The sequence below is a fragment of the Populus nigra genome, chromosome 15 (assembly GCF_951802175.1).
Source record: "Populus nigra chromosome 15, ddPopNigr1.1, whole genome shotgun sequence".
Lineage (NCBI taxonomy): Eukaryota > Viridiplantae > Streptophyta > Magnoliopsida > Malpighiales > Salicaceae > Populus > Populus nigra.
Genome location: NC_084866.1, coordinates 1,356,219 through 1,374,673, shown reverse-complemented (window position 1 = coordinate 1,374,673; position 18,455 = coordinate 1,356,219). Strand labels below are relative to the sequence as shown.

Below are 18,455 nucleotides of genomic sequence, written 5' to 3'. Positions count from 1 at the left end.
ACACCGTGAGAACTATGATAAATCTATTTATAGCCTTAAAAAAACCACTCCAAAACATAAATCAATCTAAATTAGAAAATCATCCTGAACTCATATATATTTTTTCATAAACTTTAAAAGTACAAAAACACATAATATGAAATGTCCTCATCAAATGAAACTATTTAATACAAATATAGTCTATTTTGGTGCTTTAAATTGGTGTCAACAACACTTTGCTCTCTCTACCACTGTAATTCAGCGACCTCTCACCTCTCTCAATCAGAGACTAAAAATAATAAAAATAAATTTTTATACCAAAATTGAATTGGAAAAATATTGAAGTGCTGAAATTGTGTAATCTGTGTGATTTTTAAAGTTCAAGGATTAAAATGCATCTTTTACGAAACTCATGACATGCCACCCATGTTCAACGCCTTTTTTATTTAGGTCATTTTTCTTTCAATCTCACATTTTCATAGGAAATCAAAATTAATTGATCTTCAATTATGACTAAATTGTTGGAAAAAAAAACATAAAGATTAAATTAAAAAAACATAAAAGGATAAACAGAAGAACCTTGTACAATAAAAAGTGTGCGCATACACGCACCTATATTGTCAATCACCATTATTCTTGATCAATAATAAAATATAAAAATAATTGTAATAAATTATAATATTATATATCGAGATTAAAAGAGCATTTAGGAATGCGATGCAAATCGCATTCCCTTAATTTTTTAAAAAAATATTTTTTTTATTTAAAATTAATATTTTTTGATGTTTTTAGATTGTTTTGATGTGCTGATATCAAAAATAATTTTTAAAAAATAAAAAAATATTATTTTGATGCATTTTCTATTGAAAAACATTTTGAAAAGCAATCACAACCACACTCTCAAACACCCAAAGTCCATTGAGATCAAGTTTATGCATGTACATATCAATACAATTAAATTTAAACCCTCAAGCAGATTAAATAAATTTAATAGTCTCGAGTTTTATTGTATTTAATTAACCCCGATTAAATCCATTTGAAATTTCAATTAAACCCCTATAAGCTCATAATCCATGCAAGTTACAAACATATATACAAAGAGTCATAATAAACATAGATCCATATGTAAATTCATCAAAAATCCATTTATATATGAATTGAAATTGAAGATTAAAGATCCAATTACCTGGATCAGAATTTGAAAGACTGAATCTGAAGACAATACACAAAACAAGGATTGAAATATTCTTCAAATCGTGTGGTTCAATCGTGTTGAATTTAAGGCGGCACACGTAGGTGTGTTTGGTATTGTGGTAGCTTTTATGGTTATGGTTAAAAAAAAGTTGTTTTATAAAAAGTGTTTTTAGTTGAGGTTGGCTTGATAAAATATGTGTTTGGTTAAAACCATAGTTGAAATTAAGGTTGAACAAAAAGTAGTTTAATATATTTTGTTAAGAATGCTTTTCAAATTGAAGTTATAAAATAACTAAAAAATACATATATTAATATTGATGGTTTTTAATTGAAATATTGTAAATTTAACTACTGCTATTACACCATGAAATAAACAATACTTTATATAGAGTATTTTTTATTATTCCATTAAACTATTTGCAATCCCATCACGTATGAAATTCATTTGACAAAGACTACAGTTTCCATGGCTTCCTGAGTGCACAACAGCATTAGGTAAAATATCATCAGGAACAAAATTGGGATTGCAATCAAATTTTGCAAATGCTACGTCATCGTGTGATCTCTTTCTAATGCAATTATGGAGTGTCATTGAATAATGTTAAACACTATTTTTTAAAATAAAACACAATATCTGAGAAATTTTATTGGATTTTTTTTATTTTACTAGGTGGGACCTGATTTAATACATTTAGGTTTGGGCCGGATCGGGTCTAACCAATGAACAATGGAGACGCTCTCCACTGTTTACATGCAAAGTGAACAATGGAGAGTGAATCAATTCACTATATAAAAAAAAAAACCTCTTAAAATACAATAACTGCTAGTTGAAATTAAACATGCTAGTTAATCCATCCTAGGAATACAAAGACAACTCTATTCAATTACTCTTGCATTACTCTTGAGCAGTTCAACGTAAAGTTACCTCAAATAAAAGTTTAAAGTAAACAGAACAAACAATGGAGATACTCTTCACTGTTCACGTGAATAGTGGAAAGTGGATTAATTCACTCTTTACTATTCTGCAAAGTTGAGATCGTCTCCATGCAGAAGGAGAAGGAGAAGGAGAAGGAGAAGGGGAGCAAGCTACCCTAAGCGCGGTTCTGGGAAGTTTACTGAACCAAAATGATGATGACCAGTTAGTAATAATCTGCAATGTCGGTGAAGGAGAGAGGAGAAAACGCCCGAAAAGCAAATCCAAATTACTTTTAAAGAAACTGAGTTCTAGCCTCAGTTTTGGGTGGGACCAACAACAATAAAAGTGTGATTAATATCTAACCAAACACTTACAAATGATGTTTTACTATAAACACAGTCACAACGCCAAACACACACAATGTTCGATGACACTTGGTCTAGCATCATTGTGATCATCTAGCCAGGACGAATCTATCGGCCCAACGTGTTCCAATCATTGGCAGGCAGTGGTTAGACATCAACAGTGGCTCTCTCTCTCTCTCTTTATTGGTTCTTTAAAGTCAGGTCGTCTAAATATTCTATTTTTATGTTTTAAAAATGTTTTTTTAATTTAATAATTTTAGTTTGAATTTTTTTTTTGTAACTTATATTATTTTGATGTGTTGATGTGTTGAATTTCTAAGTAAAAAGCACTCTGAAAAGCAACCGCCATCACAATACCAAACGATTAATGTATATCCCTGCTAGAGGTTGTTTATTTTTGTGTTTTAAAAATTAAATATTTTTTTATCTCAAATTATTTTTTTATAATTTTAGATCATTTTGATGTGCTGACATCAAAAATAAATTTTTAAAAACAAAAGGAAATATTATTTAAAAGTAAAAAACACTTTGAAAGCAACCGGTATCACAAAACCAAACAAGGTCTTAGTGTATATGTTTGATAGCCAATCAAGTAGTTATATGTGACAACAATTCAATTCATGCAAAATTTGTAAGGGTATTTTTTATCTTCGATATTTATTAAAGTTTGATTAATAAGTCTAAAGTAAATAAAGTTCATAAGATAAAAAATTTTTTTAAATAAAACTATGAAGTTGTTATAATTATAAAAATTTATATTTAAGTATTATTCCTAAATATTATTGATAAATACTTTATCAAAACTAGAAATTAATTTTTATTTGAGTGGAGAACAATAGTTTCAGTAGGAGTTCGTGAATTCAATTTCTATTTTACCCTCACATGTTAAAGAAACAATTGAACAAAATCATGATTCAATCAAAATAAGTGTTTTATAAATCTCTCACAATATGGTTGTATTTGGAATTGTGGTAGCGGTAGCGGTTCAAAGTGTTTTTCGCTTAGAAATGCATCAAAATAAAGTTTTTTTATTTTTTAAAAATTATTTTTGACATCAGCACATCAAAACAATTTGAAAATATAAAAAATAATTTTTAGCAAAAAAAATTGAAATTTGAGGAAATGTGGCTTCAACTGCGTTCCCAAACATAGTCATAGTGCACGGACATGTAATAAAAGAAAGAGTATGTGTGATTCTAGTCTATCCATATTTTTACTTTTCTTCTTCCAAGGTTTTCTTTTTTGATATATATTTTGAATGGAGAGGCCTCATTCGAGTCGAGTTAGCTCTTATAAATTTTTTTATTAACTTCATCATTTAACGTTAGGTTGATTGAGAATTGAATTTCGTATTTTTTTTATTTGCTTACCATGAGTTTATTATGGTCTCATGACATGAGTCATAAATTTTATGAGTTAGCCAGATTGACTTAAGTTTTTTTGTCTTTTTTAATTGAATATGTTTTTTTTTTTAATTTCATCATTCAACATTGAGTTGATTAAGAATTTGACTTCGTATTTTTTTATTTTCTTTTTATAGAGTTATCATGGTCTCATTAACCAGATTTAACATAATAACTCAAGTTGACTTAGGATGTTTTTTTATTTTTTCTAATTTTTTTTTCAATTTAATCTTTCAATATTTGGTTAATTAAGAATTGAGTTTTATGTTTTTTTATTTGTTTTTTATGGGATTATCACAATCTCATTACCAGATCATGGGTTAGCCTAGTTGCCTCGAGGTTTTTTTTCTTTTTTTTTAATTGAATGTTTTTTTTTTTAATTTCACCATTCAATATTAGGTTGATGAGAAATTAGGCTTTATAATTTATTTTCAACTTGCTTTCCATGAGGTTATCCAAGCCTTATATCTTGGGTCACAAGTTTTTGTTGGTTAACTCAAGTGGTTTTTTGTGTTTTTTTTTAATGGGTTTTTTTAATTTTATTTTGCGGCATCGAGTTGAATAAAAATTAAACTTCATAATTTGTACATTGAGTTGGTTGAAAATTAAGCTTAATATTTTTTTATTTGCTTTCTATAAGGTTATTAGGTTTGATGACATGGGTCGGGGATTTGGTAAGTTAACTTGAGTTGATATGAGTAGATCCAACATGTTGTCCTGATTGACATGCGTTTTTTTGGTTCTTTTTTAATTGAATATTCTTTTTCAATTTCATCATTCAACATTGGATTGATTAAGAATTTGAATTTATAATTTTTTTATAATTTTCTTTCTATGAAATTATCTCGGTCTCATGACCTACGGTTTACGGGATAACCTATATTGACTCAGGATATTTTTTTGTTTTTTCAATTTAATCTTTTAATATTTGGTTGACTGAGAATTGAGTTTCATATTTTTTTTATTTGTTTTTTATAGGGTCATCATAATCTCATGACTTAGGTTGGGGGTTAGCTTAGTTGCCTTGAGTTTTTTTGTTCTTTTTTAATTATTTTTTTTTCTATTTCACCATTTAATACTAAATTGATTGGAAATTAGGTTTTATAATTTGTTTTAATTTTTTTATAAGGTTATCTTGGCTTTATAGGTCGGGTCATGAGTTTGGTTGATTAACTCATATGGTTTTCTGTGTTTTTTTTTCTAATTGATTTTTTTTTAATTTCATCTTGTGACATTGGTTTGACTGGGAATTGAACTTCATATTTTTTTTTATTTTTTTCTATAGGGTTATCTCAATCTCATGACTCCGGTTCGACAGGTTAACTTGAGTTGACTTGACTCATTTTTCTAATTGAATCTTGTTTTCAATCTTATCATTAAGCATTGAGTTGATTGAAAATTAGACTTAATAATTTTTTTTAATTATTTTGTACAAGGTTATCATTGTCTAATGACATAAATCAGAGATTTGGCATGTTAATCTGAGTTGGTATGAGTAAACCCAATATATTATCATCTTAATATTTTAAGAAAGATATTGTCTTGATTTTTTTAGTCAAACCTATAAATTTAACAAAATCACATCGGGTCAACCCCAAAGTATTTTTTTTCCGCTATAAAACATATTCACAACGTTTGAATTTTTCTTTTCAATCAACAGAAAGATGATTCAATCGATAGAAAGTAATTGTTATTCTTGTCTTTTGGAAGATTGTTAGTTTTTATTTGAATATTTGATCTTATGTATCCTTATCTGTTGTTTAGCTTCTCTTTACGGGGCCATTAAATTTCAATTATCTTTTTTAGATGGTGAACAAACAGTATTTCAGAAGATAAAGAATTCCTGTTCTATTTTCGAACTTAGAATTTAGCATATTAAAATAAGAGGGTGTTTGAACAACGGTATGGGTTGAAAATAATGTTTTTTTTTTAAAACATATTTTTATATTTGCATATTAAAATAATTGATTTTTTTTTGTATGCCATAAAAAATTATTTTAATTTTACCATTAAGTATTGAGTAGATTAAAAATTAGGTTTAATATTTTTTTAATTTTTTTTCTATAATGTTATCAAGATCTGATGATTTGGATCGAAAATATAACAAGTTAACCTGAATTGATCCGGGTAAATCCAATATATTATAATTTTAATATTTTATGGAAAGATATTGTTTTGATTTGTTTAGTTAAGCTATATATATTTTTACTAGTCATTTGAGTTGTTTTTAGACCTGTAAAATTAACTAAATCACATCAAAATAACTTCAAAATAGTTTAATTTTTTCCCCGCTAAAAAAATATATTAGGAACGCCTAAAAATTTATTCTATATTCAATAAAAATTTAATTCAACACCTAGCATAACACAAACAATTATCTAGTTTGGTTATCCTATCAGGACAGAAGAGATATGTCTTTCCTGCCTTTAATGTTTTGTGCCATTACCTGTCTCTTTGACTGTTTATGTCCTCACTGTCTGCGTCTTTTCTATCCTAACCAAACACTACCTATACAAATACAAAGCCAATAAAAAGCCCAATTGAGAACAAAATAGTTTGAGGACCCAACTAAGAATCGGTGAATAGTTTGGGGACTAGTTCGAGGGAATCCAAAAATGGAAACTGATTTAGTGATTTTGGCCGCATATGATGAAACTTGTCAGCCGATTCCCTTACAAAGCAATGACAAGTGTAAGAACACGGAGAAATAAACAGCCGTTATTTGACCTACCTTTTGTCCAAAATTATAACAATTAAAGTTTTTTTTTTTTTTGTTCTTCTAGTAATTAATTGCAAAATAAGTTATTTAATGATGATTTTGGATTAATTAGCCCTTCATATTTCTGCAAGATTTTATTCTCCCCTAAATTCACTACCTTTCCAAATAAATTAAGACTATTAATTCCTTCTTGCTATACATGGATACGCCACAAAATAATTGAAGAAAATCTATAACTTTATTGCCACAAATGAACATCATGACATATCGACATGTAAGCCCAGAGAGGTTTCTATAATTTGCCTGATGTCATTAAACAAAAATAGTAAAAAAAAAGTATGCTGCTGGGGCATATATGTAAATAAAATTGCCAAAAAAGTTAAATAATCTATTTTTCAAATCACGCATGAACATGGGATTTTGGGTTAGATTATGTGTCTATCTACATTTTTAGATTCCATAAAAGCATAATTTTCTAAATTATTGCTGGAAATGTTTTGTACTCTTCTCATCATAATAAAGATATGTATTGTTGATGTCTAATTTGTTAATGACCTGTAATAATAATAATAATAATAATAATAATAATAATAATAATAATTCAATTCATAATTAATATTTTAATTTTCTCTATAATTATTTTCAAGTTTTTCTTTTTATAAAAAATAAAAAAAAATCTAGCATAATTTTCTTGAAACCTGAGCAATTGCTTTCACATGCAAGTTAAGCGCGTGCAATCACCAAGCTAGAATAATTCAGTTTTATTGTTATTAAGATCATTTATAATTTTTTAACTAAGTATTCAAACAGTTACATGTCGGTTATCAGATATATATATATAAATTAATAACACGTGCATTATTATAAAAAGAAATCATCAACTTCGACGTTGTATGAAAATTGATATATATATTATGTTCATTCTATATCATCATCAACTATTATTCATTAATTTTTTCAATTTCAAACACAAAAATACTTTTGTTTTTTAAATTTAATTTAATTTTTTAACCTTATTTTATTATTTGGTTTCAAATATAAATATAACACACATAGCATACTCTCTAAATTGAATATAACGCTATGAACTCAAAAACAATTATCAAATTAATATAACCTAATTTTCAATACTTTCTCTTATTTACTTGAATTAATATTTGATTTCAACCTCTTCACAAAGACAAATGAAATTACCAAAAAGTTTTTTATTTTTGCATGAAAAAAAAGAAATAAACATTTTTTTTAAATCAAAACCATAATAAAAGTGGCCCCCACTCAAGAGAGCGGATTTGAAAGGAAAAAATAAATTAAAATTCACGAGCACACAAAAAATCCGAGTAAAAGCAAAGCAGCGGACGGACGGGTGGATTCTTGTCCTTTTAAATACACACACCCTCTCTCTCTCCAAAAACCAAAAAAAAAAAAAAAAATCGAAACGTTCCCCCCCTCTCGCCTTCTCTCTAAAAAAAAATAACCCTAATTTCAGAGTAAAATCACAAAGAGCTTCAAAAACTAGAGAATCGAAATCTGATTTTTGAATAGTTTTTGTGTTTGAAGGGTTTAAATGTTGTGAGATTGGAGAAATTAGAGCGGTAGATTTTGAAAGATCTGTCTGTATTTAATTAAATATAATTGAATTTTAAGTGTTTATTTATTAGAGAAAGAGATTAGTACTAATGGCGTCGTCAAATAGTGATAAAGAGCTTGAACAGCAGTTACTGGAAGCTGGAACCAAGCTTCTTAACCCTCCTTCTTCTCTTGATGACTTGCTCCCTCTTCTAGATGTAAGCTCTATTTTTATTTTTTATTTTTTTGGTGGATTGTTGTTGACTTATGTAAATTAATGCATGAATTGGCTTTTGATTTTTTTTAACGTGTTGTTGACGTTTGAAGATTCCATTTCTTTAATGATGTTTTTTATATTTGTGTTAGGTTTTCGAAGTGTTAATGGTCGAGTTGTTTTTGGTATAATTGCATGCATGGATGGATTTCTCATAACGTGTTGTTGATGGTTGCAGATTCTGTTTCTTCAATGATGTTTTTTATATTTGTGTTAGGTTTTTGAAGTGTTAATGGAGGAGTTGTTTATGGTATAATTGCATGTATGGATGGATGGTATGGTTTTGTTTTTGTGTGTGTTTTGATGGGAATTTGTGGAAGTTAGATGGAGGAATTGAGTGAATTTAGTGAGAGTTTTTTTGACGGGGTGGGGATTTTTGCGCTGATTGATTTGAAAAAGGTCGTGAGAGTGGGTTACTTCGGTTTGAAAGTTCAAGAAAGGTTTTCATTTCATTGGTTCTTATGTCACACTTGACACATGGTATAACACGTGTTTTGTGGGTGTGTTCCCTTGTAATTTCAAAGCATGTCCTTGCGCGGGTTTTTTTTGGCTTGTTGTTGGGGTGATAACTTGGGCTTCTGCATTGAATAATGTCTATTTTGGTGTTTGAGTTCGCGAGACCGTTGGAAATTGTGTATATGGTAGTTTTTCTGTTTTTAGGTATGCGCGCGCGTGCACTAGATTTTGAGTTTTTAATTTGGGATTACTTTGGATATTGCATTTATAGCAAGGACATATTAGTGTAAAGGTCAGGAGATTTGTTGGAAGGGTCTAATAAATTTTGTACCTTATATTTTTGTTCTCATGCTTCATAGAAATTGTAGCTTTGCTACTATAAATAGTTAATGGCAGGATGGTTTTACAATGAGAAAATTGAAGTTATTAGATATCCACTGTGTTGGATGATATCAGTGACTTCATTTAATGTTAATCAAGCAAATCGAAGTGGAGATTGAGAAAGAGAAGAACACCTAAAGACCGAATACCACATCACCCAGTTGGTTTGATGGAAAGTTTTGTTAGAGAATAATTGGTGGGATCAAGTAGGATTTCTATATATTATCTCCTTCCACAAATTGAGATTATAGTAGTTGACTATTGCTGGTTTTCCAATTCGGGTGAGCCCATCTGCATGCTTGTGCTGCTGCTTGCATTGCATTTTTAGCTCCCTGAGGATGTGTGAAACCGTAAACGGTGATATAAAGTTGTTTAGGGCGCGTGAATGGCCTTATCCTTCCAAATAAGCATAAAAGTCAATTCACATAAATACTTTCTGTTAATGCTTGCCTTTTTCCATTGAAAACAAGAGGAGCGATGTTATAACTTGCCTTTTCTTGTCTCTCATTGTTAGTTAATATGGCGACACTCTTGAACTCTTCTGATTTTGTAACTTTGTGATGCTTTGATAAAGCTTTGGTGAATTTCTTTCATATGCCTAAGGTTTCTCTATGGGCAGTATCCTTTAATGAGTTTTTTCTTCAGTAAAATTATTTCTTTCTATTGTCGTGGTTATTTCTTTAATTGTACTTTCTCCACGGCCACCATCGACACCCGACACTGCACTGTTATGAATCTCGTGATGCAAATTTTGGGCCTGGATGTTGAGCCTCTGGTGTATCTTAGGCATTCACACCTTACAAACAGCAGTTCAAAATGCAGAATGTTTTCTGTGGTTTTTCCTTGTTTGAACAGAAGTTTTCTTTTCTCTATTCACTCTGGTATGAAGCAGGTAGAAAACCAGCAATATTTATTATGGACATGCATGCATATACGTGTCTTCATGTCTGCTGCACTCTTACTGATATGGTTTCATTTCTTTGGTTTTCTTTTATAATCGGGTATTACTTGGCTTACAAGCCACTGCATGTTGTCCGAGTGTCATTATGTTTGTGGGGTAGAGCAGGATGAATCAGTTTGAGATTATTTGACCTTTCTATAATTTGTTGAATTACCTCCCAATGAAAGTAGAGGCATTATGTTCCTCTTGATTTTTCTTTGATATGTTGGCAATTAAAATCTCAATTTCCTACCTGTAATTTTACCATGAGATTTAAACAATTTTAAGTTATTCATTTGCTCATATCATTTCCTCTTCCCTGTTGTGTAATTGTAGCAAGTTGAGAATTGTTTGTCAAAGGTGGAGCAGTCGCCTTTAAAATCAATGCAAAATGCACTCTCTCCTTCGCAGAATGCTCTGGTCACAGATCAACTCTTTAGGCATTCAAACATTGATGTGAAGGTTGCCGTTGCCTCATGCATTAGTGAGATAACAAGAATAACTGCACCAGACGCACCTTATGATGATGATCAGATGAAGGTCTGTGGCTTTTGACATCTTATAATTTTTAATGGCTTTAGAGCTTATGCTGTATTGTTACCTTATCTTGATCATACTTTCTGTTTTTTCTTCTTCTTCAATTTCATGGGCACGCAGGAAGTATTTCAGCTGATTGTATCATCATTTGAAAATCTAGATGACAAATCTAGTCGGTCTTATGTTAAGAGGGCCTCGATTCTTGAAACTGTTGCGAAGGTTAGGTCGTGTGTGGTGATGCTGGATCTTGAATGTGATGCACTGATAATTGAGATGTTTCAGCACTTCTTTAAGGCTGTAAGGTATGGAAGAATATCTTCATTGGAAAGGCTATGCATGCTGTCTTGTTGATTTTGGTGGCTTCCTTTTGTCTTTTTGAATTTCAGTTGCTTCCTTTAGCTATGTGCCCTGAAAATTACCCTGAAGATCATATGTTTTTTGCAAGAAATATTATGCTCAAATATGCTTCTCCCTTTTTGCTTGGTTGTCTTCTGTGTCTCATATGCATGATCGTGGCTGGCTGGCTGGCCCTTGAGGCTTTGGGTGATGTAGCATTTTTAGAGGTCACATTGGAATTCATTTGGCATTGATATAAGGATTACTTTTGGTCTTGCTGTAGTAATGTAGGTAATGTGGGGGGTTTTTGAGTTAATTGTTTGATTTATTTAAATCTGCAAAATGGCAACATATGTAATGCTTAATGTTATATTTTGTGATGAATTTCCAGTCTAACATGGTCCATGGCTACACTATGGAATGTGTAATGGGCTCAAACCCGTGTATTGATAATATTATCTGCTCTTGCTTCTTAATTGAGCTGATACCTTTATTTTATGCGTGTAGTTCCAAATGAACATTGCTGGTGTGCTGTGTAATGTTATATGAATCGGGAAATGATTGTCTGTTGAATGGTGACTGCTTTGTCTTTAATTTGTTTCTATTGATGGTTTATTCTTTTTTTCAGGGATTATCATCCGGAAAATGTCCTTTCATCAATGGAGACCATCATGTCCCTTGTCTTAGAAGAAAGTGAAGATATCTCCGTGGAATTACTGTCACCCCTTTTAGCTAGTGTGAAAAAGGGTGATGAGGTGAACTATCTCTATCAGTTCATGGCACAAGCACTCTGTTTATTTCAATCCGTTTCCATGAATGAACCAACTGCTTTTACTGTTTTGCAGGAAGCTCTACCTGTTGCCCAAAAGTTGGGAGAGAAAGTACTTGAAACCTGTGCTACGAAGGTTAAACCTTACTTGATACAGGCTGTGAAATCTTTGGGTGTATCTTTTGATGACTACAGCGCTATTGTTGGTTCAATGTGCCAAGAAATCTCTGGTTCCATTGAGCAGAAAGATGTCCATGCTGGTGATGAAAATAAGGTAAGGTTGTTGTGCTACTAAAGATAACATTGTAGTTATGGTGCTGATTTAACCACTCATTTAATGGTGTATCTTGTGCTGCCGTCATTAAGCTGTATTTAAGATATCTAGTGGCATTGCTGTTTATTTTCTACAGATGATTTAATGAAGATTCTCAACCGATTTTTGCCACTTCATTCCTTATTTCTGAATTGGAATTGATTGAATTGGCACATAATTTATCGAGTATTTTAGATATCCCAATAATCATTGTTGCACCACATAAGTCAAACCCCTACTATTAGTGTTGATGAGAAGTCTTTTGATAAGTGCTTGGCATAAAGTTTTTGTTTTGTGTATTGCCTTGTATTTAAGATTGCTATTGCTGAAAAACCTCGATCTCAAGTAGATTGGTTCCATCCTGACTGCTGCTGTGCTAGTACGGAATTGCATCCTTCAAGCAATTGGCCCATCTGTGACTTTGTGTATGTTGGGTCTAATAAAAATTTGATTTGGAAGTTTTTTGGTTTTTTATTCTGATTTTTTTGTCAACAGTTTATTGTGCATCGAATCTAATCGAAACTGGTGACTAAGTGGTATTTGGTTGATACTGGCAGTTGTTTACTGGCTCAATATTTTTTCTTATGGTCCAAATTTGATTTCTCATAACAAGCCCTTGACTTGTTGCAGGCTGAAGAGAGCAAGCCAGCTGGGACATTGTCAGCTACTGCTGCTCAGGCATGGCACCTTCCCTTCTAAATTTTGTTTTTTTTGAATTTATATTTATTTTTGGGTTTTTGTTTTTCTCCAGGTTGATGAAGAGGAAACAACAGAAGTGGCCACTCCTAAACAAGCTGATCCTGCAAATGAAAAATCTCCAAAGTCAGCTGTGAGCAATGGTGTCGCTCAGACTGGGGAAGATGACTCCTTGGCAGATTCCTATTCCTTGAAGAAGCAGGAGGATAATCATACTGATCAGTTGAAAAGCATTGATATGCCAAGTAATGGTGAACCTGTCATTTCAGATGCTGAAAAGGTAGTAAACACGGAAAGTGAGGCAGAGCAGACAAGCAAGAAGAGTGCTGAGAAGTCTCCAACGAAATTGACGGAGCCTTCAGAGAGTTTTCCTGCTGTCCCTGAGAAGGAAGCTGAGGAATTGCCTGATGATAAAATTCACGGCGAGGATATTCCCAGTTCTCATGAAGATCAATCTGTTGAAGAAGCAATATCTTCTGAGAATATAAAAGAAACTGTCACTCAGCCCTCCTCACCTAAGGCATCAGAGGGTGAGTCTGTACCTGTCGCTTCCCAATCTGTTGGCGAAAGCCCTCCTGATGAAAGTGTTTCCAAAAAGGGTGGACGATCAAAGAAAAAGGAGAGCTTGAACAAACATTCTGCACCATCTTCTGATGATGTTCCAAAAAAGGTATCCGATGGAACAAGTGATTCAGAATTAAAATCGCATAAACACTCTGGAAAGAAGGCATTTGCTGGGACTTCCAGTGAGGATAAGACACCAATGATGACAGAAGCATCCAAGAAGGAAAGCGACACCACTAGTGAACCAGAGGCAAAATCGCTGAAGCAATCATCAAAAGAGGTGGACACATCCAAGAAGGAAAGCGACATTGCTAGTGAACCAGAGGCAAAACCACCGAAGCAGTCATCTAAAAAGTTGGACGCATCCAAGAGGGAAAATGACACCACTGGTGAACCAGAGGCGAAACCGTCAAAGCCGTCATCTAAAAAGGTGGATGCATCCAGGAAGGAAAGCAATACCACTGGTGAGTCGGAGGCAAAACCGCTGAAGCAGTCATCTAAAAAAGTGGATGGAAGTAGCAGCAATGATGGGTTGTCTTTAAAGCAATCTGAGGATAAGAAGCGTCAGAGTCGTGGAAAGGCAGCTTCAGAAAAGCATGCGACCAAAAGCTCAACTAAAGATGATGACAAAGTACTTGCTTTCTTTGCCATTACTTGTGATTTTACTGTTTATTTGCTAAGTCCATTAATTAATAAGTTTTTTGTTGTTGTTGTTGTTATCATGATTTATTTAGGAAAAGACCCCTGCAACCAAGTCAGTTGCAAAATCAGCAAAAGAGGAACATCACTTAGAGGAGACCCCCGTGACTAGTACCAAGAGGAAGCGTGGTGATGAAAAAGTATGTGTTCTTTATACCTACAGTCATACATATCTGCAACAATTGATTCTTATTTGGTATTTCAGTTTGTAGCTTATCAGGTATGAGTGGTTTACTTACTGAACCATAGATAGACAGTACTGATGTGATGCTCATTTAAAATGTTTTATAGACAGTACTTGGACGAACCATAAGAAACATGTGTAATTTTATAGCATCTAATTGTCAAATGGAAACATTGGAATTTTTTGGTTAAATTTCCACGATACTTCCAAATGGTTATTTTATATGTTAAATCACACACTATGTTCCCTGTCCTGTCCCCTATATTATTCTTTAACGTTCTGCTTTCTAGTATTACAATTTATGGTTGAATAAATACATATATCAACTGTATAACATGTGTTTCTTTTTTGGGTTCTGTAGCCTCTGAATTTAAAATACCTTTGTGCATGCTACTTTGGCCTGGAGACTTGTTCTTTAGGATTATTTCCTAATTAAGTGATAATTGTGGCAGGGATCTGATATTAAAGAATTTGATGAAAATGTGGTTGGTTCAAAGGTTAAAGTATGGTGGCCAAAAGATCGCCAGTGAGTTCTCACCTCTTCTTGATTTTTTAGTAATGCTTTCATTAGTTATTGTTGAAGGCTGATGTTTGTACTATTATTGAACTAGTACTTGTGTATATGTGCGTGTGTGTGCTTAAGAGCCATTCTTTCAAATTTGTGATATGATCGTTATTTCAACCTGGTTGTTTTTCTTCATATTATAGCATTTATCTTAATGCATTTGAATTGAAGTTCAGGCTACCCAATGTTATTTCTTGTGCCAAGCAATTTTCTCCAATCATGGGCATCCCTTTGGCTTCAACCACCTCACTTGTGGGCCTCTCCTTATTGTTGAATAAAATTTTAATTATCATATTTAGCCCTAATTTTCCTTCTCTCATCGGCCACAAGTGCATTGCACTCTTCACTATGCATATAGAGTTCTCATGTTCCTTGTGTGATTTTGCAGATTTTACGAGGGTAAAATTGAATCTTTTGACCCGATTAAGAAGAAGCATAAGGTATGGCCTTTATTAAGGATGCCTGGTCTTGATTGTCAATATAAATTAACATGGGTTTAGAATTTGGGTTCTTGCTTTTATTTGGGTCTTGTCTTTTTTCTGGAAGGACTAATTTTATTTTATAACCTTCTGCATGTGAGTACATGAATACTTACAGGTCTCTTGTGTTTTTGACTAATTGAAAGAAGAAAAGATAGGGTTTTCTGTCTGAGTTAAATGTCTTTTTACTTTTGTAGGTTGTATATACTGATGGCGATGAAGAAATTTTAATCCTCAAAAGGCAAAGGTTTGAGCTTATTGATGATGACTCTGAGTCAGAAGAGGTGGGTGGCTACCTGGCTTGTCTCCTATTATATTTTCAAGATTGTCATGTTGTGCTAAAACATTTCATTTGCAGGAAGAAGCAACTGATCACCCAAGTCCCGAAACCTCTTCTGAAGCGTATGTGCTCTTTATTGTTGTATATTGGCTTCTCAATTGACAATTACATTATGTTTTTAAACTTCTGATTGTTTCCCCCCTGTGACCTGAGTAACCCTTAAATGATATGAAATACAGAGACTGCTCTTCAAATGCAGACCTCATCTCAGTGGCTTGTGTTATCTGAAATATATCCCCTGATATGGTTTCATTTTTTATTATTTTAAACAGGCCCCTGAAGAAGAGAATGAAAACAAGTTCTGATAAGTCATCTAAGCAAGGAAAGGTGGATGCTTCCCCAAAGAGGTTTGTTATAACTCTTCTGAAGCTATGCCAGTTTCATTTGCTGGGTTTCTAATAAATATTTAATCAATAGGGGCAGCGGAGCTTCCTCCAGCAAATCCAAAATTGCAGCTGCAAAATCAGGAGGAAAGTCTAAGGAAGCCAGTAAAACTGGAGGGAAATCTGTAGATGAATCGAAAGTTAAGAAATCAGATGATCGTGGCAAAACCAAGGATCATACCCCTAGAAGTGGAAGTAAATCTGACTCTGCTTCAAAAACTGCCAGCAAATCAAAAAACGACAACCCTGTGACATCCAAGACTAGCAAGTCCAAGGAGGATGGCACAAGCACTCCCAAAATTTCCAAGTCCAAGCATGAGACCCCAAAGGTTTCATCCTCCAGTGCCAAGGGTAAAGCCTCAAAAAGTGGTGGCAAATCTGATGTCAATGGTGCTGGAAAGTTGAAGCCTGGCTCATCTAAGGTGAAAGAAATTGATGATGAAGAGACCTCAACAGATTCAGAGAAAGTGCAGCGAAGTGTGAAGGTGAAAACTGGAAGCTCATCCAAAGGAGGGAGTGAGGCTAAGAGTGGGAAAAAGCGGCGAAGAGTTTGAAGTTGAAGATCTCTCCTTAACCGCCGCTTGTTGCAAGCGGAGTTGTTTCTTGTCCCCAACACATGGACCTTGATTGCCTAGCTCTCTTCGAAGTCCGTCCCAGAGTAGTTGCGGCCACACAGTAAGCCATGCATTTGGTATTTATTACCATCTTTGATGCGATCCCAAGTCATTGGCTTAAGTTTGTTAGTCTAGTTAATGGTTGCCTGTAGGATTAGGTTTCTTCTATTTTGGTTTTAGATGGTATCTATGTTGTTTGGGGAGCGACAGTAGAGAATAGATCGAGTTAGTTTGTTGAAATAGATGCCTTAATAGATAATGACAGATCCATGAACATTGCCATTGCTATGTCGTCCTCAATTCACTATTGGATCATATTCTGGTCGATAAATCTCCGTGTCTCTGTTGGCTATAAAAATCTACTTACAGGAACTTTTGAAACGGCCATGAAGGGACCTGAAAACCCTGACTGAAACGGCCAGAATTCTAAAAATCTCGTGAAGGCTGTGTGGCATGATCGTTTTGGTTGTCGTCATTGTGTTCATGAGCTCGACTGATTCTAGTCTGCTTGCTCAAAATGCCAAAAATTCGAAACGAAGGCAAAAAGAACATCATGGGGGTAGTGGTGGTACTCGTGCTAGAAGATTATTTAGGGTAAATTTTAGTTGGGATAAGCAATGGTTTTGTTTTGTAAGTGATTTGCACGAGATATCAGAGAGAACATGATGAGCTTAGGCCCTGCTTGGGATTTTGAATTCGGTTTTGCATGGTTTTGAAAAAGCATTAAATCTTGGCCTTATCAAAATCAAGGTTTTAAATGTTGAGTTTTTAAATTATCAAATGCTTATTTTTGGCTCAACTTGTGTTTTTGTGGCCAGCTCAAGCTCAGTAGCATGTACATAGAATCCGTTTTTGCACACTGGATTTTGTACATATTTATATTTTAAATTTTGGTTTTTTAAAGCTAAAATAATTTATTTTTTATTCATGTGAAATTTTAGCTAAACGAACACAACAAAATATGTATTTTTAAAATTTTTTAAAGCAACAATTAAAAGTTTTTTTTTTTTTGCAAACAGTAACCACAACAGCTATTATAATGCTAAAATACAGATTTGGGTGGATTTTGGGCTTGATGGTCAATCCCCACTTCAAGGTTTGGGTGGATTTTCATTTCCAGAGAAAGCTATAGACTTTTTCAATTCCTAACACAGCCAGAGATCCTTTAGTTCGTGGGCTATTATTATGTCTTGAAAATTGACTCCTCAATATCAGTAAAGCTCACCACCCAGGTAGAATCGGGCCATCAAAAAATAGAGAAAGGAAGAGAGACCCTCTTTTCCAGACTTCGACGCTTCTTGGGTTGGATGTGTCCTCTGGGTTTCATGTTTTTGTTTTCTTTTTCTAGGCTAATAACATCGCATATTGAGACCAAATCTCTCTGTGTTGATCATGGAGGAGACATGCAAATTAAGAGAATGAATGATGCTCATCTGGGTCTGTTAATTCACTTCCTATCTGAGCTTGAGAAGCCATTCACACACACACACACATGTATTACTATAATGTCCTGTTACGGCGGTGCTGAGTAAAGTTTTTTAAAGTGTTTTTTAATTGAAAATATATTAAAATAATATTTGTTTAGATTTTTTTTAATTATTATATCATTACATCAAAATCATTCAAAATCACAATAAAAATATTAATTTAATGTTTAAAGTAAAAATCAATTCAAAAAAACAGGTTATAACGACAAAAATAAACCCTAAGCAAAATCCAACAAACTCCTTGTCGGATCCCATTAAATTTTATATTATTGGATGAACACTTTCAACACTCCAAT

General features: G+C 32.9%; 1 protein-coding gene across 1 annotated transcript; it reads left to right on the top strand.

Moving 5' to 3' along the window:
• Nucleotides 1-7,964: 7,964 nt before the first annotated feature.
• Nucleotides 7,965-17,003, top strand: LOC133674202 (sister chromatid cohesion protein PDS5 homolog C). Its single transcript, XM_062095224.1, has 14 exons — nucleotides 7,965-8,360; nucleotides 10,530-10,733; nucleotides 10,851-11,032; nucleotides 11,695-11,821; nucleotides 11,912-12,109; nucleotides 12,779-12,826; nucleotides 12,900-14,039; nucleotides 14,143-14,247; nucleotides 14,744-14,817; nucleotides 15,245-15,296; nucleotides 15,533-15,619; nucleotides 15,694-15,737; nucleotides 15,948-16,022; nucleotides 16,093-17,003. The coding sequence occupies exons 1-14, from the start codon at nucleotides 8,253-8,255 to the stop codon at nucleotides 16,610-16,612; spliced, it is 2,964 nt and encodes a 987-aa protein (XP_061951208.1). The 5' UTR covers nucleotides 7,965-8,252; the 3' UTR covers nucleotides 16,613-17,003.
• The last annotated feature ends 1,452 nt before the right edge of the window (nucleotides 17,004-18,455 follow it).

Bases quoted from the DNA above. Each gene is read 5' to 3' on its own strand.
- LOC133674202 (XM_062095224.1), top strand. From the start codon at position 8,253: ATGGCGTCGTCAAATAGTGATAAAGAGCTTGAACAGCAGTTACTGGAA. The intron at 11,822-11,911 runs GTGAACTATCTC...ACTGTTTTGCAG, and splicing joins GTGTGAAAAAGGGTGATGAG to GAAGCTCTACCTGTTGCCCA. The intron at 15,620-15,693 runs GTGGGTGGCTAC...TTTCATTTGCAG, and splicing joins ATGACTCTGAGTCAGAAGAG to GAAGAAGCAACTGATCACCC.